This window comes from Castanea sativa, chromosome 8 (genome assembly GCF_040712315.1).
Source record: "Castanea sativa cultivar Marrone di Chiusa Pesio chromosome 8, ASM4071231v1".
Lineage (NCBI taxonomy): Eukaryota > Viridiplantae > Streptophyta > Magnoliopsida > Fagales > Fagaceae > Castanea > Castanea sativa.
Window position 1 is genome coordinate 36,912,714 of NC_134020.1, and position 27,533 is coordinate 36,940,246.

The window sequence follows — 27,533 nt, forward strand, 5'->3', positions numbered from 1 at the left end:
TTTCAAGCAATAAAGCTCATTGTGCTACAGAGCTCTCATATATTTTCTAAAGAATTGTTTGATCTTGAATACATAGCTGAATTTACAGGTTCTATTCAAATGAGAAGAGAAAAGTAAATGGCTGGGGGAAGAATGGGAAATAATTATCTAGGGACACGAGTGACAATATAGCGCCCCTTCTCTAGATCATAGATAGTCTTTAATTGAGGTTTCTGCCATTGCAATACAAAGAACATAGCAAGTACAGCTGTTAAAAGAAATGCAAACAACAAAAAGTAAGTAACTGACTCATTTCCAACAATCTGCCCCAAATCAGGTTCCAACTCAAGGGGCTCCAACATTGTTTCGACAATGAAAGCTCCAAATGTCCAGTCAAGAGGAATGCTTCCAGTGTGATTTGCAAACCCAACCCTACAAATAATATTATTACCTCAATTTCACATAATTTGGTTTTCTAACAGAATATTTAAAATATAATAAAAATTCAAACAAGTTTACTATCTATAAATGTCACCATGTGAATACTTTCAAACTGTCATTGTGGTATAGCTTAAACCTCTGAAAGTAGGATTTGATTTATAAATTTTAAGGTTATACAGAGATTAACATCTCAGCTTCTCAACATGCAAGACATGCTTTCATGGGCACCAAAATCCAATATTGCAAAAACTGGTGAATAAATCAGAAATATTATCATGACATTAGGCTTCAACTAGAAGCTGCAACTACATTTATAGCATCAGAACACATCTATACCGTATTCAAGGAAGGTTTTAGGTTAGCAAACCAAGAAGTCGGCTTTCCTTTCATTATGAATCTGTCTTAAACCTCCAAAAGATTTTGCAGAAAATGGGATGTCACTAAACATAATCAGTAGCTTCTTTTCTTTCTTTCTTTTTTTTTATAATTTTTATTTGTGGATATATAACAAAAATTTGTTGATAAAAAAGAGAGCCCAAGTACACAAGGAATACCCCATGGGTACAACAAAGTCAAGCTCTCAAAGTACAAAATCAATCACATCTAAAAGTGAAGTAAAGGAAAATGAGCCCAATGCTATCATCCAACCAAACAAAGATTTGAAGAATAAGAGCTTAAGATCAAGAATAGTTAGTTCACAGCCATCAAAACTTCTAGCATTCCATTCTCGCTAAAGCACCACATCAAGCAATAAGGGATGGCTTTCCAAATTTCTATATTCCAATGACAACCAAACTGACCCTGACAGAAAGTTAGCATATCCATAACACTATGAGGCATAACCCACTGAACTGCAAACCAAACACCATAATCCACGACTCTGTAGCTATAGGAAAAGAAAGAAGTAAATAATCCACAATCTCTTCACTGCATTTACACGTATAACACCAATCTAACACAGTAATATCTCTTTAGAAAATTATCTAGTAAGAATTTTCGCCAAAGTAACAATCCACGAAAGAAAGCACTTCTTAGTGGTACCTTTGATCTCCTTTAGATACTTTTCCAATAAAAAGACACGGCACTAGAAGAAATCAAAGTACGATAGTATCATCTAACTTCAGCCCCACTCCCTCGCACTGTATTAGGGTAATTTAGTTCCATAAAAGTCATCCAACTTCAATCTGCTGTCCAAACACTCATTAGCAATAAAAACAGAGTCTAAGATCTGTCTTACCTTCACAAAAGCATTTTGAGACTGGAGATTATTTCATGTAGCACCATCCTCAGTCTATCAGCCAAGACTATAGTAATAGTTTTGTAGACCTGCCCACTAAGTTGATGGGCCAAAAGTCCACATCCACAACATCTATTTTTTGGGAATAACAGCAATGAAGATTGCATTTAGGCTCTTCTCAAACTCACCTTGCACAGGGAAATTCTGGAACACTACCATTACATCAGTTTTCAGTATACTCCAGCATGTCTGAAAGAAAGCCATAGCAAAATCATTTAGTTATGGTGCCTTATTGCCATTGAAACTTTTTATCACCCCCAAAACTTCTTCTTTAAAAGGTTTATCCAACCACTCTGCATTCTCCTTTGATATTCTTGAAAACTCCATTCCATCCAACAAGGGTCTTCGAAAGCCACCCTTGGTACAGAAGCACTTGTAGAACTGTGTAATACAATTATGAATGCCAAATCTGAATTCAATTTCCCATCTACCAACATTGGTAATGGAGCTATTCCTTCTGTGTGAGTTGGCTACTCAATGAAAAAAATTTCATGTTTCCATCCCCCTCCCTTAACTATAGAACTCTTGACTTTTGTCTGCAACTTATCTCCTCCAATAGAGTGGTGTTTTTGAGTTCTACTCGGATCTAATCCTTCTCTAATTCGTTTTCTTTAGCTATTAGTTGTTGACTGTTTCCTAGGGTGCCTAGCTCATTGATGTCACCCCACAATTTATTCTTCTTACCCTCCACATTCCTAAAATCTTCTTCATTACATTTCTTCAGATCCATTTTCAGTACTACAAGTTTATTTGCCAATCTGTAGCTTGGGGACTCTTGATACTAGTATGACTCCCACCAAGTCCTCACCTTCTCCATATATCCTCGGCTCTTAACCACACATTCTCGGATCTGAATCATCTTCTGCCCCTCTAGAAGTTTCCACAACCAAAGAGAAACAGGAAGTGGTCTGAAAGCTACGCAACCTTCTTTGAGAAAATATTTGGGAAGTGATCCTCCCAATTTGTTGAAAAAAGAAAACTGTCAATTCTGGATCTATAGACATTCCACGAATATTGAACCATGTAATATAACCCCCTTCCAATGGTAAATCCACCAAACCATGTGCTGAAATGAAAATAGGAAAACTCATGCATTGCATGAGTGAACTTTTCAGCTCCTAGTCGCTCTGTTGGAAAGCAAACCACATTGAACTCTCCTCCCACACACCATGATGTATTCCACCACCTGAGTAGCTCAGACAACTCCTCCCACGATAAATTTCACTCACCATCTAAGAAACTCCCTAGTTAATGCCCATTCAAAATGGTCTACCACATTTTTTGAATTTACATGAGACAGAGAACTGCCCCATCGCTTCCTCCACTACTCTTCTATCCCACATAGGTAGAATACCCCCTAAGGCACCAACGGAACCTAAGTAAATCCAATCAACATGATGGAAGCGACACAAACTCCTAACCACCCCACTTGTTATTAATTCCAACTTTGTTTCCTAGAAACAAATAATGTCAGCCTTACAAGTCTTGATTAGGCTCCTAATCAAGAGCCTTTTGTCCCTTGCATTCAACCCTCTTCCAAGAAGTGATCTAAAGATTCATTAATGCAAGATCAAGGCCCTTTCCCTGCTAACACTTTTTTACTTAGCTAAACTAGACTCATAATTAATTGTACTAAACAAAATTTTCAACTCCTTGCTACCCTTCAATAGCCTTGAGAAAGCCTGCAACCTCCACTTCAAAGCCAGCATAGGAAGTGCCCAAAAGTTTTTAAAATCCTTTTTGAGTTTCCTTGTTACCCAATCTGATGTGTGTGTGTGTGTATCACTGCAACTTCCTCCCCCACTGAGCTTGCCTTTTCCTCCAAAGGGTTTGAAATAGCCAGAGGCTCCCTAGACAGAGGGTCCTTGCCTTCCCTACAACACAGCACAACGGCTCTACTACCTAAAGCTCATCCTTATACCACAATTCTGTTGCCGAGTCACCCAGATCATTGTCCCTGTCCCACTAAGATTAAAAAGACATTTGCAACGTGTGTGGACATATACTTTTTTCCACTTAAAAGAAACGTTGAACTATTTGATACGATCCTAGCAGTCTGATATCTAGGCAACAAAAGTTTGGACACTTGCACATTGCTTTGAATTTAGACAGATGGATGATCGCATGGATTAGGCTTTTAAGTTATAGTACCCAATACAAAATGGATACTTTGTTTCGTGAAACCTAGAATTACAAAATATTACAACTAGAAAAGAAAAACAATGTGTCTGCATACAAAAGAGAATTCCTATCATGCCTTCTTACTCTTTTTGCTAAGTAATGTAGATTGTAGAAGAGTCCTATAAAAAATGTCAATTAGAAGAGAGTGGATGAACCCATTAAGTAAAATCCAAAGTATGAGAGTAACAAACCTTTTTTCATTCATAGGGATTCCGAGACTGTCATGCAAAAGTGCCATCATATATGCTGAAGAGAAACAGTATCTTGACAAATCCAAATCATCAATGTTTTGATGCTGGATTCTCAGTTTACTCCAGTCATCTTCACAGTAATGTTGACCAGCTGCTTCCAACACCAACAAAGAAGCCTTAGGAACGAGCCCAAAAAACTGTAGAAGGTAGAATCAGCGAAGTTAAGTACTAGATTAGTGACTAGAAACAAAGAGAAACATGATACAATGTATGTATATATGATTCGATGATGATAAAGTGTTCACTCAATGGAAAATTCAGTTGGTTTAACTGAGATGAGGGTTATCTCATTCTGCTGATTCAACTGAAAAAAAAAAAACTCCAAAGGTCTAATTTGGATATATCAGGTACTTCCTGAAAGTGATTCCAGTTATACAAAATGGTATTTAAATTGTTCACTTGTTGGGACTTGAAAATCAGTGATATATGCAAGCTTGCCTCCAATATATTTATTCTCAATATTTGGAAATTGGTTTATTCCCATCTAGGCTGAGTTATAGCACATTGCTTAATGTCCAGATGCCTCACATGGATTGGCATCTAGGTGCCTAAAAAACTAAACTTGTGTGTGTGGCATGCCTAATTAAGCACAAGTGCACATATTTGAGTCATGGAGTGACCACTTGATGAAAAAGCTATACTAAAGAATAGGACTGTATATGTGTGTGTATAAATATATATATATATATAGAGAGAGAGAGAGAGAGAGAGAGAGAGAGAGATTAGGAATCGTATCCTGTGTTCATAATGTATCCCCTCTTTCTCAATAACATTTTATTAATTTTAAAAAAAAATGATGAAGGCTTATTATTCCACAACAGCAAATGCACTTTTTCACTCTTTCATATGGTAGGGGATTCTGCTTGGAAAAGAAAAATTTCCATACTAATGGTTTCAAGCCATGGGCTCCAATGTATGAGATCTGGTAGCACTTATAATTAGATCTGCTCCTCATGGACCAACTTGGGATTTGCGATCCTAGGTGAGATCAGTTATGTATATACAGCACCTCATAAAGTGCAAGTGCAAGTGCAAGTGCATGCATCTGAGTCTTATAACAGTATTACAGCCCCTAAATACAATATCAAACTGTTCTTTTCTCTATAACTATAACACCCAAGCCTTCTTCCCTAAGCCAGGCTTGAAGTCCTTATTTTTAATGCTGAAACAAAATATCCTACCTCAGCCATTCATGTCAAATTTCTATTCTGCTTCATTCTGGATCTGCCCAACATCTATAATTGTGCCATCTGTAATGCGCCTAATACATTTTTCACCTCACTAATTTAAATCCGTAGAGCATGAACTACTATAAACCAAATTGTTTTAAAATATTAACTTATGTGTCATTAGTTTACAAACCTCAGAAGTAAATAAAATATTTTCCGAAGAAATTGGCTTGCCTAGTGACTCAGGAAAGAGGGATGAAACAATTTTGCAAGGCAGATGCAAGCATTTATCTGCACAGAAATGAAGAATTGTCAACAAATACCGTTTTCCCAAGTATTGTGAAATCTTAAAATCTAATGAGTTTACAAAAGAAAATAAAAACAGTAACAAGAGAAGAGATGAGGTACACTAAAACTTTAAGAGGTATAGATCACACATGGTTGGAACAAGATAAGCTAGTTATAGATGCCATAATTTGGCTTTCAGATTTGAACTTCTAAATGGTTGATAAAACATAGATATAAATTGAATTTCTTAATCGGTAGTTCACGTAGTTTCTCTTTGCTCCCTAGACTTATAAAAAATTGCTAAAATTATGGTTGAGTAATTAAATTCACCATTTCCTAATAATTTAAGCTTTTGGGAGAATTGACAATTTAATATGGTATCAGAGTGGGGGGTCCTAAGTTTGATCCCGTTATTCTCTACTCTACCTACCATTTAAAATCCCACGTGTTAGGCTTCACCTATTAAAGTTTGAGCCTGAATGTGAGGGAAAGTGTTAGAATTATGTGATTAAATGGTTAACTTCACTATATCCCAATAGTTTAAGCTTTTGAGACAATCGGTAATTTAACATAGTATCAGAACAGGAGCTCCTGAGTTCGATCCTTATGTTTACTCTACTTCCCATTTAAAATGTTAAAAATCCCACACATTGGGCCCCCACTTATCAAAGGAAATTTTAGGCCCACACGTAAGGAAGAGTGTTAAAATTATGATTAAGTGATTAAATTCATCATTTCCTAATAGCTTAAGTTTTTGGAACAATCAGTAATTTAACAGAAATCAACTTACTAAAAGTTTTCAATTCTAACAATTAAGGCCAATCAATAACCATCATTCATGAAATTGATGTAATTTGATGGCATGGATCTCAATTAGGGCTTTAATTAATTACATGCCATGTACAACTCTCAAGAATCCTAAAAAGGCCCGCATCGCTGCTGCAATAAGGAGTGTACATTTTTAAAAATGCAACGTTTTCAAAATCTGTGACCCCTAGCCCAAAAAAATGATTTCAACTCCATTACCAGATGACTAATGATTAGTTTAAAATCCTTTACTAGGAGGCATTATCAAGTTCCATAAGTTCAAGGTAAAGTTCATTTGGCATTTTTATTTGGAAAGTTACACACGCATCTAATGAGTCTAGAACCCATAACCTCATCCTTCTCCTAGAACTTATAATGAGAGAAGGTGTCAATTAAGCTAGAGCTCATTGTCATTTTGGTTCTTTCTTTTAAGTTTGAGTCAATTGTCATTTTTTCCCTTAAAGTTTTGTTTTCAATGTGGCCCTTCTGTCCATTGCCCTTGAACGGCTGCCGTAAACCCCCTCCCAAAATGACCTAAGTTGGTTTTTTTTAATAATTCTAAAATCATAAAACAAATTGTTTCTTAAACCCAAAAAAAAAACCCTGCAACCACAGCAAAAACCACCCCACTCCCATCACTGCCATCTCTCATAAGTATCATCCTGATTTTGGTCTATCATCAATCTATCATAACTCATTTATGCCAAAGACGTTTTAACAAACATGCACCCTATTGCAAAAAAAAAAAAAAAAAACTTGTATATCACATCATCCAAAGAGAGAAATAAATAAGCAAATTCTACAGTCATTAATCCAGTAGAAAAAGCATATTCCAATAAAGGATCTACACCATCCATCAACAGCACCAACTGCTTCTTATGCTCCCATCCCTTTTAATGGCAGACTATGGAGGATTTTACCTCATAATAATTCAGTTGTTGACAGTCACTCATTGAATTAGATGGTTGATTCAAATTGTGGTGAGACTGTGAACGACTTACTCCACTGCTCAATAGCAAGCGATATTTGGTCGTTTGTTTTCTCTCCTTTTGGTGTAATGTGGGTTATGCCTTATATTATTTTAGATTTTTTGGGTTGTTGGAAGGGTTGCGTTACCTTATCTTATGGTATATCTTCTGGCCTTTTTCTATTGGTAATTTGGGACATCCCCATAGGGAGTCCATGGTTCGAACCTGGATTTCCCCCACGGGCGAATGGGAGGTGTCTACTGAGCCAAGAGGCTCATGGGCAGATTCATTGGTTTTTGGGAAAGGTTGGTTGCTGAAACATAAGAATGCCATGATCTGGAATGCTGTGCCATTGGCTCGTATGTGGTGTTTTTGGAGCAAACGAAATTCCCATATATTTTCATGAATGAGAAATTGCAACTGAAGACATCCAGCTCTTGTTTCTTACACCATTACACAAATGCATAGCTGCAACAATTTTCTTTTCTTTTTCTCCTATGTTGGATTTTATTTAAATCACTAAGCCTTAGATGTTTGGAAATTTTTGTTTATAATGTATACCTCTGGTGTACTAGGGTGGCACGCCCTTTACGGCTTATGCACACGTTTAATACATGGAATTAAAATGCAAATGCAATACACATTTACTGGAAATTAAAAAATAGAGGTCAATTTCTGTTCAAGTATTCAATGAAACTTCAGGTCAAAAGAAGGTATAAGTTTACAATCAGCAGAAAATCATATTATAATGAAGAAGTCCATACTCATCATACTGAAGGAACAGAAGAATTTTATACCTTTTTTTCTCTTTAACAATGCCAATGCTTCATTTCTGCATGCAGAAAAGTTTCCAGCTGGATGAGATGTCAGAATCTTAGCATAACTAGCATTCAGTGGCGGATTATATCCTCTGGGAATGCAAGGGTTACCAATGATGCCATCAGTAGAACTTGACACTGCATTACCAATTATATAGACTTTCCAATTAGCAATAGTTCAATTACCTTATTGAATTCTGAGATAGAACATTGTGCATGACATCAAATTTTGTCTCTTACATGTAATGTAATACATTGAGCTTACAAGACATGCCAGGTAAGATTTTACACTAAGCATATGTCTTTGAAAATCATATGTAGCAAAATTCTTCATATGATGTCACAAAAACAATTAAGATATAAAAACTAAAGAGATGGAGGAAGAAAGCTTCAAGACTAAATATTCTCCAAGCAATTGAAAGTTTTGCAACAGCACAGGTATCAGTCATATATGGACTCGAGTATTCAAAGAAAGTTTCATCCCACAGTACTAGAAAAGGAAAGTCTAACTCACAAGATACCAATTCTCTTGAATTGTGAGCCTCGTGCAGTGATTCCCAGGCTGCATCCTATACAAGAAAGAACTGTCAGAGTTGTTTGTACAGGGACCTTCCACCATATATGTCTAAAAAAATGAGAAATAAACAAATAACACAGAGCTCACTGCAAAAAATTATGTAGCAGCAGTGGTGCAAAAGATTCTGTCATTAGTTCAATTGTTAATAGTAACTCATTGTATACATTATTAAAATGTTATCATACAGCTTCAAGTTTCTCTCATAAATAAATGATACTACTCACCCTCTATAAAAGTATTAAAAAAGTATGATGGTAACCTTAAAAAAAAATCAATAATTTCAGGTATTATCTCAATAGCATTGCAGATGTATTTCCACTGTCTTGAAAAGCAAATTACAACTTAATGCGAGATCAAAGGACAGTACTTCACAAACATCATCCAAGCTTTCATGTCAACATCAAATATACCTACTCAACAGCCTCACCACAATGCCATAGTTGCTATCATTAGCACCAAACTGCTATTTCCTACCAACACTTGCTGTCACTCTACACCACCAGAAAACATTGCGCTGAAGCACACAATTGAAAGGAAGCAAATGCTACACTAAATCCAAATCCAGTCAATGTTGAAACAATTAAGTGGCTTTGCAAAGAAATTGGGAGCTGATACTCATTAAATGCAAAAATCCTAACCAACGAACGGATCAACTACGAGTGTTGAGTGCAGGGCTTCCAACACATTAAAAAACCAACATAACACATAAAACCATAAATACATATACATATATATGTGTGTGTGTGTGTACATATGTTTTCAAGTTTTTTTTTAACTGCTTAATATGTCCTACATTTTAATTGCTCTAAACTATTCAAACCAGATTTTATTTATTAACATATATTTCATAATCAATTTCACTAATTAACAGATCACAAATAGTTGAATAGATAAAGATGAACTAGCATCCTAACTGAGTTTTGCACGGCTCTGTCTTTATCATAATTTCTCTCCCTCCCTCTCAAGTACATGGGCCCATCTCTCTCACTATTTCACAATCAACTCCATCTCCCTTTCATTAAAGGGAAGCCATATCCCACAACCACCAAGCACAAAGCCCCGCACACCCCCCCCCTTCCCCAAGCAGGCACCGCCACCTACATACTCAGTAAAGACACAAAAACAGAAATATGAGGTTGTTTGCATGGCTGTGGAGCAAATGCATTCATCCTTTACACATACAGCCTTTCCCAATAGCAAAGAAAATCCACATCAGGCATGCCAAAACCCAAAAGGCAAAAAAAAAAAAAAGGGTTAAGAATTTAACATAAGGGTGAGGGCTACCTCCCTCCATATAGTTCGTAGAATCCAATGGGCATCCAATGGATCACACACACACACACACATATACTAGCCTCATCACACGTGCTTTGCGTGTGCGATGAAGCTTTTTTAAAAATTATTTTTTATTTTGGGTTTAGTGAAATAATGTTTAAAAGTGTGATAGAGATAGTGTCCTAATTTTTAGGATTATTCTCTACATGAGAGTTGATAAAATTTTGAAAGCCTAACTTAGGAAAATTTTAAAAAATAGTAAATTACTCTTTTTAACCAGATTTGTTTTTTTAAATTTAAAATTATCTAACTAAAAGATATGAGTATTTTAGAGAGTTTAAGAACTTTTGTGAGGAAATTTTAGCAAACAAAATGATGAAACCCAAACATGGAATCCTCTTATTAATAGTATATATATATATATAAGGAAAAAAAACATATACTGAACAGAGGAACAGGTTAAAGTCTAGTATTTTCATTTACAAAGGTAATTACACAGGAAACACCTGACCGAATTTTGGAAAGCTCTGAGTATATAGATAATAAATAACTCCAGACAATTTGACAATTCTTGAAGATTGCAGCTGTTCTGTTTGTTTTGTAGCAAATGTAACCTGCAATAGGATGGTTCCAACTTCAATTCAGCATCTCTCAAAATAATAAAATTATCCATTGACATGTAAAGCAGCCCAACAGAAATCATAAATAAATAAATAGCTTAAAAAAACACCAATTAATAAAACAAAATTATATATATATATATATATATATAATGTCATCTATGGTCCCTAGAGGTCTATTTTGAATATATTAAAAAACTTTATAACAGGATTTAGACAGAAATTAATATCCCAAAAATGGAATTATATGTTTAAGAATCTAGAATCACTTGCACCACACTTTCCAGTCCTATTCAATAATTTTACTATCTTTAATAAGAACTATATACCAATTTAGCAATCTAGATTCAATCATTTTGATTTTTTTAAAAGTAATCAGAATGTATAAACAGATAACATGCTTTATTCCTGAATGCTGTTGATAGGTGACAAGCATGATTGCTGGTTGTCAATATTCCATGAGCTTTGCTGAGAAAAGCAATGATAAGGGATTTTGCAGATTAACTAACCATTAATAATCATGCTACAGACCTCATTGTTTACCAGTCAATATAAATAGTCACCCTTTCATCTTAATACCCATACATTTGGAGATAAAATGATACCAAACATCACATCTTGCAACCACTTCCCCTTAAACATGTTTCAATGCAACATAAAAAACAACCTCTTAAGTCAATAAATGATAGGAGATCTCTACGAACAGTTGAAGTTAAACATGCAGAAACTTAAGTTTTCCTGGGAATGAAATATACATGTTACATTAGGTAGAGGATAAGAATGGAGAAAATAAATAAAGAAGGAGAGGGAGTAAACATAAAATCACTTCTACCCTACTAATCTCTTGCTTTCAGAAACTATTTCATAAATAAGAAGAACCTCAAACAGATTCATAAACAGGAGAGTAACATCAATCAATTGTTCTTACATCACTAATTTATGGGGAGTTGGTGGATTATTTGTTACTTCGTTATGCTTTAGCTTATGCATTGTGGAGTTATGTTTTTGGTCTTTTTAGAGTTCATTGGGTGATGCTGCATAGAGTGATTTGATCTACTGGCTGGTTGGTGAAATTGGCTCGATCAATGTTCTTCCGCTGTGTGGATTTTAGTTCCATTGTGTCTGATGTGGATTTTGCGGATGGAGTTGAATTATTGTACTTTTGAAGATGTGGAAGTTTTGAAAATGCATTTGAAGACTTTTTCTTTTAAAATTACTCAGTGAATAGTCAAACTGTCCTAGGTCTTTTTTCTGATAAGCAAAAGTTAGTATTTTATATAATCAAACTGTCCTAGGTCACAGTGACAGGGGTATAATAACAGATTTCATTGAATTGATTTCTTTTCAGGCTATCTTGTGTGTTCTATTGTTCATGTGGTATTTTTTTTTAATAAAATCATTTAGTTATATAAAAAAAAAATTACGGTTTGAATGTATACGTTTTGTAAGCTTTTTAATGTAATTGTTTCCAAGGTTTGATAGATAATTTACTTATAAAATAAATAAAAAAAGAAAAAAGGTTTGATGAATAATTCCTGTATTAAGAGTAGAAACTGCTTCTGCTTTGTATTATACCCCCTCCCCCCAACAAAATAAATAAATAAATAAAAGGATGCAGGTTCATGAACATGAGAAATGAACCAGCATTTTGAGGACTTGGAGAAAACAGTTTCAGGTTTCAAACTTTTCTTCTTCAAGACTCTTCTGGATTGGGTTGCAGTGTTAGGATGTCATTCTTTCACTTCAGCTCATGATTTATTTTCTGTTCATGGGTGTTTGGACTTTTGTACTTTATGCTCTTGATTTGTACTTTGTCCCTGATGTATACTTCCTATATACTCCAGTGACACTTTTCTTCTTTTAATAATGTATTTTTATTGCTTATCAAAAAAAAAGAACACGAGAAATGAACTCCCAACAATAAAGCAAAACTACAGATGTCAGACACATTTCAAGAAACCTGTGAATAGGAGTCCAACAAATGAGTTGTACTTGTCAATAAGAAGAAGAGTCCCACATGTACAGCCATACAAGAAGGCATACAATTTATATATTCAAAGCATTAAAATTGTGGTCAAAAGACACTTGGTGAATGATAATAACCTGCAAAGAAGCCCCACCAAATTCAACTATCCCAGTGGTTTCCTGTGGTTTACTTCCCAAAGCTCCAAGAGCATAGTTTGCAGCAACCCAAGCATAAAAACCTTCATCTTCACCTGTTTCATGATCATTTCAAGTGTCATTTACAATAAGGGTGCTAGGTGAATTCCTAAAAAAACAAGAACAATAAGCAATGACCTTTCAACCTAGCATAACAGACAAAGTATTATTAAATTAACTAATAAATCTGGAAAAAACAAAGATATTGAAACAAAGCTAATAAATTTAGTAAACAAGATAGTTTGTTAATATATTAATTACTAAGCTACGAGATTCTACTGTGCATGTGTCATGTTTATACAAAATGGAGATATTTATGATAAATACATTACCTGCATACCAACTCTTTTGCCTGAAACCACCTCCAAACAATTTTGTTTGTCCAGTTTAGAAAATCTAACATTTTAAGGGAAAACTATTTAATACTTTCTCTCTCAAAGAAAAAAATATTTTTTTTTGTGCCCTTATAAACTTTCAAGAATTTAAAGCTGAAAAAAAAAATAAAGGGCAAGGGTATATTGGAAAGTCAATGAAGTAATGACCATTAAACCTCTTCAAATTTCAGATGGCCAACTCCCACTCTGGAGAATTGTTTGAGGCCAATGAGTGTTGAAGAAAATAAGAAAAGGGAGAATGGAAGCCTAACAAAAGCTGAACCAAAAAAGGCCCTTCACTTTCTTACTAAGAAGAAATTTGAAGCTGACAGCAAGGGAAAAAAAGGTTGCTTGCGTATTGATGAGGCTAGAATTGAACACAATTAGATCTGGAACAGTGACAGAAGAAGTGCCAAAGGAAGTTCAGGAGTTACTGTCAACTTTTTTATAACCTGATTCTGATGAATTGCCACCTTTACCAGAATGTGCAGCATGCCATAGATCTGGTTCCAGGGTCTTCTCTATCTTATTTACCAGCTTATTGCATGAATCCCAATAGATATGTAGAACTTAGAAGGCCGGCAGAAGAGTAATTAAGAAAAGGGTTCATTTGAGAGAGCCTTAGCCCTTTTGCAGTCCTTGCTTTGTTAACTCCAAAGAAAGATGGCAGATGGAGAATGTGCTTAAAAAGTAGAAGTGTCGAGCAATCAACAAAATCACTACCACATACTGGTTCCCTATTCCACAACTTGAGGATATGTTAGATATGCTAACTGGAGTAAAATTAAAGATGAGTGCTGGATTTACTGATCATGACACTGTAGTTACTATTAAATTACCAATTGTCCCAAAAGCTTAAGCTATTAGGAAATAGTGAATTTAATCACTTAAATATGAGTCTAACACTCCCACTCACTCGTAGGCCTAAACTTTCCCTTTATAAGTGGAGGCCCAACAAGTGGGAATTTAACATTTTAAATGAGAAGTAGAGTATACCAAGGATCGAACTCAGGATCTTCTGCTCTGATACCATGTTAAATTACCAATTAACCCAAAAGCTTAAGCTATTAGGAAATAGTGAATTTAATCACTTAACCATAATACTAACAGTTACAATGTTTACATAGTGCTGAAATTTAGTATTTTGATAATTCGGGGATGAAATAAGTAGGGGCATTAGGTCTTTTACTTGTTTTTTATTCTATAACAACGTGTGGTTCAGATTAGTTTATTTCAATGGTCAAGATTAAGTGGTCAGGTTTTTCTTAGACATTTATATAAGCTTCGTATTGAGACTTTTATTATGATTCATGATTAATCGAAATTTTGACAGCTGGTTTTGAGTCTCCTTAAAACACTAATGTGATGTTGTAATGCTTTTTTTTTCACTAGGATTGATTTATAGGAAACTAATAGAATGATGCTAGTAGTTATTTTATATTTCATAGATTTTTCTTCAATTTTCCAGCAAGTGGTGAGGTGTTACTTTTCCAACCAATTCCCAAATCTTTTAAATTTTAACTCTCATTTGTCATGAGGAAAACAGCTGCAATCATAATGAATAAAGGTGACTGCTTGGACAAGCTGCTGGTCATCAAAAGTTAGGATGCTGTAGAAAGTGAATGATGACAAGTAGTTGATGAATTTACATTAATTCTAAGCAATTTAATTATTGAATCCTACTTATAAAAAAAAAACTATTCAACCCCAATAAAGTGATGCATGCATTTAGCAAATTCTTGAACGCACAACCTCATCCTCCATCTTACTCTTACAAGTGGAAGATGGAGGATAGGTGCCATTTTAGCTTAGAGCTTATTGACAGAATGAATATCATACATGCATACTTTTTGATAAGTTGAAGATGAAGAAATTAAAGCAAGGCAACACTATTTGTGCTTTATTTACCCAAACTTACTATACCTAAGGAATTGTACTTAAGTTTTATCCAAAGAAATGGCTGAAGGTACTACAAATTTTACTGCACGGACATTGCATTTGACTTAAACAACATAGTAAATAAATGTATGAATAGCCTTTTTGTGATTAACAATGCATCAAATTGTAAGTCTTACATTAAAGCAAAAAGGCAGTACATTTGAGAACAATAGTGTTGAAGAGTACGGTTAAGCACGAAATTTGAAGGTCAAATATGATGATGATGATGATGATGATAACAAAATCAAATTCGGTTTCGAAGCGAAACAATACAGTCAAGAAGTAAACTTGTTATTACCTGGAATTACACGCGCCCATTGATCCTTGAACAGAAACCCAGACGATCTCAAAAGCTTTCTACACGACTCGAGAACCTTGTCCCTACTCTCCGGACCCAAATTGTTCAAATGCGCACCGACCATCAACTGAATTTTAGTGTTCCTCCGCTCCTTTTTGGGGACCCGGCGCTTCGCGAAGGCGATCAAGTGCGCGATCGAGTCCGGGTCAAGAGCGAGACCGGGTCGGACCTTCATGGAGCTGGAGCCGGAGCCGTCCATGAGGGGAATCCTGGCCTCGGCGTCGCCGAGGAGCTCGAAGACGCGGACGCGGGATCCGGCGGAGCCGGCGTTGATGACGACGCCGAAGAGAGGGGAGGACTTGGGGTCGGTGAACTTGGTGGAGGAGTGGATCTTGTGGGCGGTGGAGAGGAGGTGGAAGAGGAAAGGTACGGTGAAGAGAGAGGCGAGGAGGAGGAGGCATTTGGAGTGGAAAGAGTGCTGCTGCTGTTGTTTGCTAGGGTTTGGCGGTTGGGAGAAGAGGTGCATACGGGGGTGGAGTTGAGTGCGGTGCGGCGGAATGAAGGCGGAGGAAGAGGAGGAGTAAGAAGATGAAGATGAAGATGACGAAGTCCATCTGGATAAATCCATTTTGGGCTGTGGATTTTTGGTTTTTGGTTTTGGAAGTTTTGTTACATTTTTGTGATTGTGGTGGTGGTGGTGGTGGTGGATGTGGCGGTAATGGGAGTATGGTTTAGTTGGTTTGGATTTTGGATTTTGGACAGTGTGTGTGTGTGTGTGTGATGGTAGTACTTTCTTTTTTTGATAGGAATGTGATGGTAGTGATGGTGGTGATGATGAAAAATGATGAGTTGATTAATATGCTTATATTCCGTTCTTCCTTTACAGAATAACTTTATTTCATATTTGACCGTTTATAACGAAGCACAAAGGAGCCCTCAATTTATTAATCAAGTGAGATGTAGTTGGGGCCTTAATATTCTGTCACATAACACCACCTACCTTGGTGTTCTTCTTTTTCTCTCTAGAAGCAGGAATCAAGATTTTAGATACATTAAAGAAATGTTGGATAGCAAACTTAGTGGATGGAAAAGCAAAAATTTGACTTAGCCCGGTAGAGCAACTCTTATCAAATCGATGGCCTAAGCCATTCCAGTTTACGCTATGTCGGCCATCCAAATCCCTAAAGGTCTTTGTGATCAACTTAATGCTTCAATTCGTAGTTTTTGTGGAATCCTAAATCTAAGTTGGGTTCTTACTGGACGCCAATGTCTTGGTCATCTCTTTGTTGGTCCATGTGGGGGCTTTTTTCCACAAATGTTGGGTTGGGCCGCCTCCTGCTGTACTTGACCCCAAAGTTTTCTGGATTAGGGAGTTGGGACCGGTCCAATAGCAACCCTCCTTGGTCCGGCTTGTGCGCAAATGATGCCCTCGCTTGCCAAGATTGTTTATCACTTGCCCATGGCAGACAGAGCTGTTATAATAGTTACGACAGGCAGATATAATAAAAACAATAATATAAATTCTTTCACTATTCAGACAAAAGGCAAGTAATGGCCTTGCCTTTTATAATGAATACTCGTTTTATGGAAAAGCAACAGAGGACAAGTATCGAATGAATAGCAATAAACTTATTAAAAGAAAAATGTCAGTCTGTCATATCAAGTTACGTTGCTGGGTTTAAGTCAAGGAAGGGGAACCATCTTTTCAATGCGACTAATCTCTCTGAGGGAGAAATTAACGGCTTTGAAGGGGCGGGCCTGAATGACTTGTACTTAGAGAGGTCCTTTGCCGTGATCAGAGAACATGGGTCGGAGAAGGAGAAGGGGATCAACCTATTTGGCGCATGCCTGTCACTCTGTTCTCTCCGTTTTATCATTTCTTTCTACTCTCTCTAATTCTTTCTTTCATTCCTTTATCTTTCGATGTTTTCTCTTAGTTATGGTGATTCTTTCCCCAGAGGTCGTTTTGGCCCCCGTCGTGCACAACAAGGGCTCCTTATATAATGTCAGTCGTGGCTGGCTTTTACCATTTTAACCCTTAATCGTTTTTGTTTGGTGTGAGTGTCCTTGTTGACCATTACTGATTGTTCAGTCGCCCAACCAGCGCCACTCACCTGTGCAGGTCGCACCACTCCACCTCACTAGACAAAGAAAACTATTTTGTTTATTTGCTTGCCGTGACATTTTTTTTCCTGCCATGGTGTAAATACTCTCTTCCTCTCCGTCCCTCATGGTATGCACCTAGTGGTTCTAACACAGCTTTACTTCTTTTGGGTGGTATGTCATCCCAGCAGGACACTGTCTCCAAAAGAGCCTGAGCAGGAAACACGAAAATAGGTTTTCCCCCTCCCCACCGCCAGACCATGCCCTCTTACCTCTGACCCATAACCCATCACTTCTTGTATTAGGCTGGGTATAGGTTGGTGGTGTCTGGGCCTTGCGCGTGCCTTACTTCCATGCTCGTCCAAAATCTGCCCGCTGCTTATGTGTTTGCCGCGGTCTGAAGGTCCGTCTGCCCATTCTACCGTTCGTCCTTGACTTCTTATGGCGTGGGCTGCTTTCCCTAACTTCTCATTTATGGCTTGCTTCCTTAGGAGTTGGGCCTTACCCAATTGTGAGCTTTTCTGTACTTTATTCTCAGCCTTGTTATTTGTTTCATGTCACATCATTATGTTATGCTTGCTGCGAAGTTTGCTTGACCCAGGGCTGCTGGACGTCTTCGGGCTTACTGTTCATTCCTTCTCTGATGGCCCGATAGACTCCTTGGGCTTCCGTGGCCCAAGTACTTTATACTTCATCCTTGGGGCTTATGGATTCTCCATTGCCCCTTACTCTCTTTACTTACATTGTTTTGGGCCTGCTGTGGCAGCTGTGACCCATTCTCACTTTTCTACATTCATACTGCCCATGAGTTTGCTATTTCTTTCTTTCCGGACCTTCTTAGGCCCATCTACTTTTTCAGGGTCCATTTATTTGCTTTATGGACCCGTGATCCATTATCCCTGCCACTTGAGCTTAATGGTGCTTCCATCCCACTTTCTTCTACCCACGTTGTTGGGCTTCCTCCTCCTGCTGGGCTTCTAAAAATTGAGCATCTACACCCCAAAAGGAGGGAGGCTTAGGTTTCAGGAATCTCTGGGACTTCAACCAAGCTCTCCTTTCCAAACTTGGCTGGCGGATTTTAATAGGAAAAGATTGTCTCTGTGTTAATGTGTTGAGGGCGAAATACAAGATCCGGAATAGCTGGCTGACTCACTCCTATTCTGGCCATGCTTCCGCATTTTGGAAAAGCTTGTTGGGCACTAAGCACCTCTTCTCTAAGGCTGCCTGCATTCTACTTGGCAATGGGGACTCTATTTGAATATGGTCTGATCCTTGGATCCCCGATCTCCCAGGCTTTATCCCTTCCCCTAAGGTTGATGCTAATCCAGACCTGGCCTTGGTAGTGTCATAGCTCCTATCCTCAGATCGGAGTAGATGGGATATTCCCAAACTGAACTATTTCTTCGAAGAGCTAGTGGTTGATCTAATTCTGAAGATCCCCATCCCTATTTACCAAACTAAGGATAGTTGGTCTTGGACTGTAACGAACTCGGGATCTTTTTTAGCCAAGTCTGCTTATTGGCTGTGCAGGGCAACCACTTCCCCCTCGAACATTGATGCTATTAGGGGTCAAATATGGAAAACCAAGTTGCATGAATGCCATAAGATGCATTTATGGAGAATTGCTGCCAACGTGCTACCTTCCAAAGAGGTAATCAGTAAATTTAATGGAAATATAGATAGATGTTGTCCTTTGTGCAATTCGACAGATGAGTCAACCCTTCATCTCTTTACTGTTTGTACTATTGCTAAAGCTATTTGGTTTCAAAGTAAGTGGGGGTTGAGAATGAAAGCCTATAAGTTTGGGTCCCCATCGAAGTTTGTTTGTTTCCTCATATCCCCTCCTTTTGTGGACAATCTGAATCCTAGTCAAAAAGAAGAATTTTTGTTGTTTGGTGTCATCCTTTGTGATGTTATTTGGAAGCAGAGAAATCGATCCGTCTTTGAAAACATTGCGCTTAATTTTGATGGAGTAGCTTCCAAGATTTCCAGCCTCTTTGCTGAGCATAAAAATTCAAGAGCTTCCACCTTAAGGCATCTGGTTTCTGCCCCTCCTCAGGTTTGAGTTCCTCCCTCAAGGCTTGACATAAAAATAAATGTTGATGCAGTAGTGGGTCCTCGCTTCTCTGCCATCGCTGCCGTTGTGAGAGATTTGAGAGGGGAGTTGGTATTTGCTGGCTCCATGAAAGTGAACACTACCCTCCCTCTCCAAGCTGAAGTAAAAGCAATCAGATGGGCGATTTCCTTTGCCCCTTCTATGGGGCGAATTTGTCCTTGTGTAGTCTGATTCTCAAGTTGTTGTCCAACTTCTTTCGAATTTGGCAGTGCCTCATCCTTGGAGAATCAAGTCTCTATGTGTTGATTTGAGATCCCTTTTATCTCTCTCTGATAATATTTCTGTTTCTTGGGTCCCTAGGTTGTGTTATCAAGCAGGACACTCCTTAGCTAAATGGTGTTTATCTTGTAAATTTTTTGGCTCTTTTGGTTGTAGTTTTAGCCCAGACTGTTTCTCTTCTGTTATTTTGGAAGAGTCTAGTAGGGTGTTGTAGTTCTGTCTTCTTCTTTAATAAAATTTTCTGCTCATAAAAAAAAAAAAATTTAATTGTACCTCTCTCGAAAGTATTTCTCTTGAAATAGAAAGTAGTTATTTTTTTCTTAATTAAAAGATGGAAATAAACTAATCTTTATTGGGAGTTGAATGGAAATGATCAAAAAATTTATGTTAGGAATATTATATAAATGAATGTGTCATCAATTATTCAAATGAACATAACTTTGTCTTTGTATGTTATTATCAAACAAGCATACAATCCATTTCATGTCATCGTCTTGCTAGCATAAAAAAATTCCAATGAACTGTTCATCAAAAAAAAATTCCAATGAACTGTTCAAAAAAAAATCCAATGAATATAATTTTCTTAACGAAAACCTAACATCCACAAATTAATTATGACCACTGCACACTCTTAATACGATGGTCACTCTACAAGTATAAGTGATTATGAGGTGTGGGAGGCAAGGGCCAGGGTTCAAGTCTCCAAGAGAGGACTTTTTACACATATACATTTAAATTAGTCTAGAGTAAAATTTATACTTTGTACAAAAAAAAAAAACAAATCAATTATGGGCCAAGAATCTGAAGGAAAAATTATGGTTTTGTATCTCATACAAAACCCACAGCGGAAGCAACGAACTAGGATCTATTTCATTCATGATTGATAACGTGCACAATGTAAATTTTAGAATTTAAGAACAAGATAGCGTACCTTGGTGTAAAGAAATTCAAAACAAAGATTAGAAGCACTTGGGAACACTTTTAATCTTCACTCCAATTCCACTTTACGCCCAAGATGTGTGGTCTCTCAATCAGTTTTTCAAAGGGAGAATGAAAGTGTGTCTCACACTCTCTCACACACCGTTTCTTTTTCTTTCCTAATCTCTTAAAAAAAAAAATTCTGTATGTTTCTCCCTTTATAACTAACTAATTATCTAATTTGGGCTGGCCTATTGGGCCTTTCCAATTGGGCTTTAGTGTGTGGCTTGGAGTGGGACCAAAAGGGACCAATAAGACACTAGCTCCAATGGGCCTTGGGCTTTTCCGTCAACTCTTGACAAGTCCAAAGTTATTATTAATTATATTTAATACCACTATATAAATATAATTGCATTCTAGGTCTTATTAATAAATTATATCTCAAGACTTTATTATACACGTAACCCCTTCATAAAATATTCATAGTAACACAAAGTCATAAATGTAGACTGCCACTTTGTAAATTACTACATCTTATCCTTGAGTACCTGGTTTAATCTTTTAAAGTTATTCATTATATATTTATGAAATCCAATTTCATAAATATATACTTTAGTAATTTCTTACTAAAGTGGTTAGGCCTAACTCTCTGAATAACTGAACCATTAAACTTATCTCAAGGGAATATTTTATATCTCCATCAAGAGACTATGAATTCCATCTTGAGAATATATGTTCCATCAACACTAAATGTGGCTGCCCAACATACTGAGGTTTTGATCGTCACTTCAGATCTCACTCCTGATATATCAAAGCAACCTACACTTCATGATCAGGTCCATTATTCTCTCAGGATTAAAAGTTCATGCAAATAGAAGTCGTGAGTTTTATTATTTATTTGACAGTCGTTAGGAAAATAATAAATCTCACAGCGGTCCTGTTCAATATATTTTAACCCTTAAAACATATCAACATATCAACTAGAAGTCTCCACTTCCATGATCAAGACAAATCATCTTAGTTGACACGTTATAGTCTTCGCAGATGAAATGCCCAATTTCATCACCGACTACGAACTATTAATTCTAAGTTTACAAAGAACTTGTGATTTACATCTTCTGTGACTTTTCACATAAATCACATACAATGCACCTCATGGACTATATAATAATGTCCCATATTCATGTTACCATTATTTTAGATAATAATAAAATAACTTTATCAATCACAATATTAAGTCATACATAATGTCATACATAATATCATACATAGCATCATACAATAGGATTTAAGGGCACTAATCCTAACAGAATCATGTTCATTTCATCAATTCATTGCTTAAATGTTCGCTTTGTTAAAGAATTAATTTGGTAATGCATTCTTAATCATTTAATTGCTCTATAATTCTATCATAGAAACATCAAGGATCAAATTTTGAAAATTAATCACTCTTGAATCATAAATAATCCATACCTTTATGTTCAATAATGTACGCTAATTTTGATTCATCTAAAATGCAAAAGAAGCACAATCTTTTCTTGCCAACAAACAAACTTTATTCCTTGAATCTTTGTTCCATTGAATGTTGTTCATTGAATCTATCGAACTTTGCAAGTCTTGATCTTCACTTTGAAAGCTTCTTCAAAATCTTCTTTACATCTCTCAATATCATCTTAAAACTTTGTGGGGGATTTTAGGGAAAAATGATGGGATTTTTTTTTGTTGAAAATTTGAAGTAGGTTTGGATACACAGATTAATCACTTTCTTTAGATGACATTACCCCACCTAATTAAGTTTGCTGTAGGGTTCCAAGAAAATCATCTACAAGATACGACTAAGCTTGAATTATACAAATAGTAATTTTGGAGAGGAGAGGGTCTGGCTTACCTCCAGTAAAAATTTAACAGGATATCTCTTTTTATTTTAAACAGAAGCTGCCACATCACCCACTACTAAATCAACGGTGAAGATTAAAACTCAATTCCACATCATTAAATTACAACCAAAAACTAAAAGAGCCCACCCACGAGACTAACGCTGCTTCTAACGTTTGCTCCTATTGTGAACATTGAAGTTTAATTTTTAACCAACACATCGTTCTCTTCACAGCACAACAACATCATCCTCTTCACAACACACCAGTGGAAAGAAGAATGGTCATTGACTCTTAAAATTTAAAACTCAGCGCAAAATAGATAACTAGGAATAAGAAAAAAATGTTTTGCCGCCCAAGTTCTCCCTCTCTTTTTATTTATTTTTCTTTTTTCCAGCCTGCCAAATCAGATTTTAAAACTATTTGGTATAATCTATAGAGAAAAGAGTGAAGAAGAAGAAGCAATTTCTTTCCAAACCATCAGAGTATCAATGAAGATAGTTCCATCTTTACTTTTGATTTCTTATTCAATCCTATGTGTATGAGATGTCAAACTAATTAAAAGATTAAATTTAGGCTAAATATTATTAAATCTGTGGGTTTTTTTTTGTCATTGTTAATAAATTTAGGTAAAAAAAAGAAATGGAGAATTTTCAAGAGACTTATGTGGATTTTCTAATAGTTAATATTTGGCTAATAGTTGTAATGTGTCAAGCAGGAATGACAAATCCTCATATTCCTTTTCCATGTTCTAAGAATCCTAGTGATCTTGAAGGGGATGATATCAGTTCATTGCTTACAAAGTCTACAATTAGTAGAATTGAAGCATTTTCTACTTATCTTTGAATGAAGCAGTGAATTCTTAGTTTTGAATGATTGTAAATAACCACTGCTTTTAATTGTTGGAGCTAACAATTTATGCTACTTTTTGGAGCTCAAAGTTCGTAATTGTTAGAGCTCATAGTTTGTGTTTTGTTTTGTTTTTTGGTTTTGTGTGTGTGTGTGTGTGTTGGATCTTGTAGATTGTAATTGTGAAACTCACATTTTATGCTATTTTGTTGGAGCCCAAGTTTGTAATGGCCAAAGTTCTTTTCCCTTACTGCTACTTAGTAGCAAACAATTTATGCAAATTAAAAGAATAGTATCTTTTTGAAGGAAGAATAGTATGTTACTGTGCTATTGGCTTGGAGGAACAATATATATATATATATATATATATATATATTAATCTATGTTGTTGCTGTTATAAAATCTCTAATAGGTGCCTAGTGCAGTGTTGTAGCTGTTGCATAATTGGTGCAAGTGTTGTAGCTGTTGCAGTGCTGTAGCTACAGCTTACCATTAAGACTGTTCTAAGAACTATTCTATCAAATTTTTTTGTTAAAGCTTTATTAACCTCAAATATGCTTGTACACCATAGCTGGATTAATCCAGCAATTTTGTAATTTGCATCCTTTGTTTCCTTGAACTATGTTATCCACGAAGAGACTTCCAACATTAATGAAATTTTTTTACTGATATAAAAATATATTGACAAAGAGCTAAATATATCTAACTGAACTTTTGACATAAGTGAATCCACTGTAGTTGCTAACAAAGCATTGTAGTTGCTGTTGAGGTCTAAAATGTATACAGAAAGCATGTTAAAAGGCCCAAGGAGGTGGTACATTGGGCCAATCCGTGGGAAATAAAAAAAAAATTGGAAAGGAAGAGAAAGATTGGGGTTACAAAGAAAAGAGGGATGATGGACCTGAGGCCCAAAAGGGAGCAAGGAGCCCATAGGAAAACAGAAAGGGGAAAGAAAAGAATTCAGCCCGCCAAGACCAGAGAAAGAAAAGGAGCTGAGGAAGGACACTGGGGGGGATTGCCTAGGACCCTTAGATGTACAGCACGACTACAGGAGGATTAAGACAGTTCAGAAGGTCCCAAGAACAAGAAAACAGATGGGCCTTCTTCTCGAAGCGACCAATAATACAACACAAGGCCCGAAGATCTGGAAAGCAATGACTCAGGGGTAGGAAGTCGGTGTCTTGAGAACCTAGAATAAGAAACCCATGAAAGGAAATGGCTAGGATAACCTTCGGTTTTCCCAGAAGAAGACTTCACTTACTGGGAAAAATGACAAAAGGAAGGGGCGGCTAAAAGGAGTTGAGTCTGAAAAGAGAAGACAGACAAAAATGGGATTTGGAAGGCAAAGGTGTCTCAGAATAGAAAGTCAGCAAGACACTTTCAAAGAAAAAAACATCAAAAGAAGGAAGTTATGGAAAATAAGAAATGGAGCAGTCGTTAGAAGAGCCGAGATGAACAGGGGGCTCTAGTACTCAGAGGGCCAAGGGGGAAGAATCAATGGTACCCCGAAACCCTAATGTGACACTATAAAAGGGGAAGAGCAGCCAACGTTAAGGGGCATTCGGCAGTAAAGAAATCATATAGAATCATTAAGAGAAAACTCTGTAAAATTCAAGGAAAACAGGGGAATATCTCCCGGTATCCCAGAAACAGCCACTACAGTACATACTTGGATTCAAAAGGATTCAAACTTTGCAAGTCTTAGAGGCTTAAACAGTCATCTAAGTCTGTAATTTTTGAGCTTGTTTGGACCTTGTATTATGTCTTAGTGGTCGCATTTGTAATCCATAACTAAGAAAAATTAATGGATTAGTTCTTATTGATTTAAGGATCCCGAACAATTACTTTGCGTTTTATTGTTATAATCTTGTCTTCCTTTGTTGTTTTCTTGTTGCTCAACACATATTCTCGCTTGTTAGTGTGTACGTATTGCAGGAGTCTTACCCTATGCACCACTTGATTTTGTAAACAGCCCATTTAGCTGCGGTGAACCAAGTCCAGTCCTTTCAAACTACAACAAGAAAGCTCAGTGTCCTTGCTTAAACTTGGGCCTGGACACCGTAAAAAAAATAGACTATCACAGTTGCTAACAAAGCATTTTCATAAGATACATTTGTCTCTTTTTCTTCTCCAAAGAAACTTAAAAATAAAAATACAAAATCTAGATAACACAACAATCTGTTGCTTCAGTTTGCTAGTTGGCTCTGGCATGCTTCCTTTAAATACAATACTTCCTTCACAGTTTATGCTAGTTGGCCCTAGCCATATTTGAAATTATTTGGGAACTCTTCTCAAGCACTTGGTATGCCTTCTTTTTAAACCCAAAATAAAAACTATCCATTTAAAGAGCACACCTTTTCATTACAAACAATTAAGGTAGTCATCATGAAAAACTACAAAATTACAAGACTATCTCATGTTTTGATTCTCAGTTGCCAGTACATCACAATGTCATAAATTTGATATTTCGAAAGGTATCAAATTGTCAATACATCCCATGTTCTGGTTTCTCCATTTATTGGTGGAGATTAGCATAAAAGTTTGAACAAAATAAAGTGTGCTCCAAAGATAATGTGGTTGAAGATTCATAAACCCATGCTAGTAGCATTCTTCGTTTTACTAATGTGCTGCAAAGAGGACGATGTGTTGGTTAAATTTTAAACGTTAACGTTCACAACAGCAGCAAACGTTAGAAGCAATGTTAGTCTTGTGGGTGAGTTATGTTAGTTTTTGCTTGAAATTTAATGAGGTGGCATTGGGTTTTAATCTCCACCGTTGATTTAGTAGTGGGTGATGTGATAGCTTATGTTTAAAACAAAAATGAGATATATTATTAAATTTTTACTGAAGCTAAGCCAGACCCTATGAACAATGAAGAGTTGCCTTGGAAAAAGGACACCTTTATTGTCACTTTTGGTGATACTAGTTTCAGTTTTCTAAAATATTGGCTTGGCCGTTACGAGTTGTTAATAATTGCAACAATCTCTTTTCCATTGCTTTTTCTGCAAAATTTGCCTTTTCAACTATCTTGATTGAGCAAGATTTACTAACTTGCTAGAGCGATTATCGAGCAAGACCTTGCACAAACTCGCTTGTACCCATCTATATGTTGCATGTATCTTACTCCTCCACTTAAGTCTCGCTGAAGGAGGCTTATTTAGGTGTCGTTTTGCCCACTTGGTATGCCATTTTGATCATTTTGTATTCTGACTGAAACTCTTACATTGTGACTTATATACGACAAGCATAGCCCGAGTCCAGGCTTTCATTCGTCTTCCTTCGTGGTCCCTTCAAATGACTGCTAAATTGGGATTGCTACAACAGTTATTTGCCGCATCTATTTAAAGTTTTGGCCCTACTGGTGGCCTCAACCATTAGGCATTAGCACCATCGATCATACAATTTTTGCCTCTCGAGCTTTGTCGAGGTTAGTGAGTGAGTAACTTGCAAAGCTTCTACTCAATCATTTATCTGTAGGGAATGTGGATTAGCTTGGCATCCTTTACGGTAAACTTAAATTTCAAAAATCCCAACACCTATAATCTTTGCATTGCAAGGTTGTAACTGTTGGTTTTCGAAGAAACTGTTCATGGGCACATGATTCAATTTTTTATTTTTCAGCCACTCATGATTTTTTCTACGATTAGTCCCATTTACTTTTCTACCATTGATATATCACTCTATTTGTTCCGATAAATATGATTGGTGTTAGAATACAAGCCCAACAGGCTCTAAACTCATATTCAATCATAATCTATAAAATTTACAAGAAGTAAAAGACTAATCTGCAATCTTTAGGAGAATACAAAAGTCATAAAAACAAACGTGATAGTAATGTTTCATTTTAAATATTGTGCAACTAAGATTAACAAATTTCTTCCTGTGAAAGTGATTTGCTATGATTGCTATCCTATTTACAGGATGACTTTCAAGAAAATTCTCTAATCACTATTGAAAATTGCAATCCTAGCCAAACCACCACTGCACAAATGAAAAGCTAGGTAAAAAAGAAG

At 36.4% G+C, this 27,533-nt stretch overlaps 1 protein-coding gene across 1 annotated transcript; it reads right to left on the bottom strand.

Moving 5' to 3' along the window:
- Positions 1-16,324, bottom strand: LOC142607890 (putative apyrase 6). Its single transcript, XM_075779548.1, has 8 exons — positions 15,442-16,324; positions 12,775-12,887; positions 10,558-10,665; positions 8,714-8,768; positions 8,179-8,337; positions 5,512-5,609; positions 4,090-4,286; positions 1-411 (listed from the first exon to the last, which is right to left on the bottom strand). The coding sequence occupies exons 1-8, from the start codon at positions 16,067-16,069 to the stop codon at positions 144-146; spliced, it is 1,626 nt and encodes a 541-aa protein (XP_075635663.1). The 5' UTR covers positions 16,070-16,324; the 3' UTR covers positions 1-143.
- Between the last annotated feature and the right edge of the window lie 11,209 nt (positions 16,325-27,533).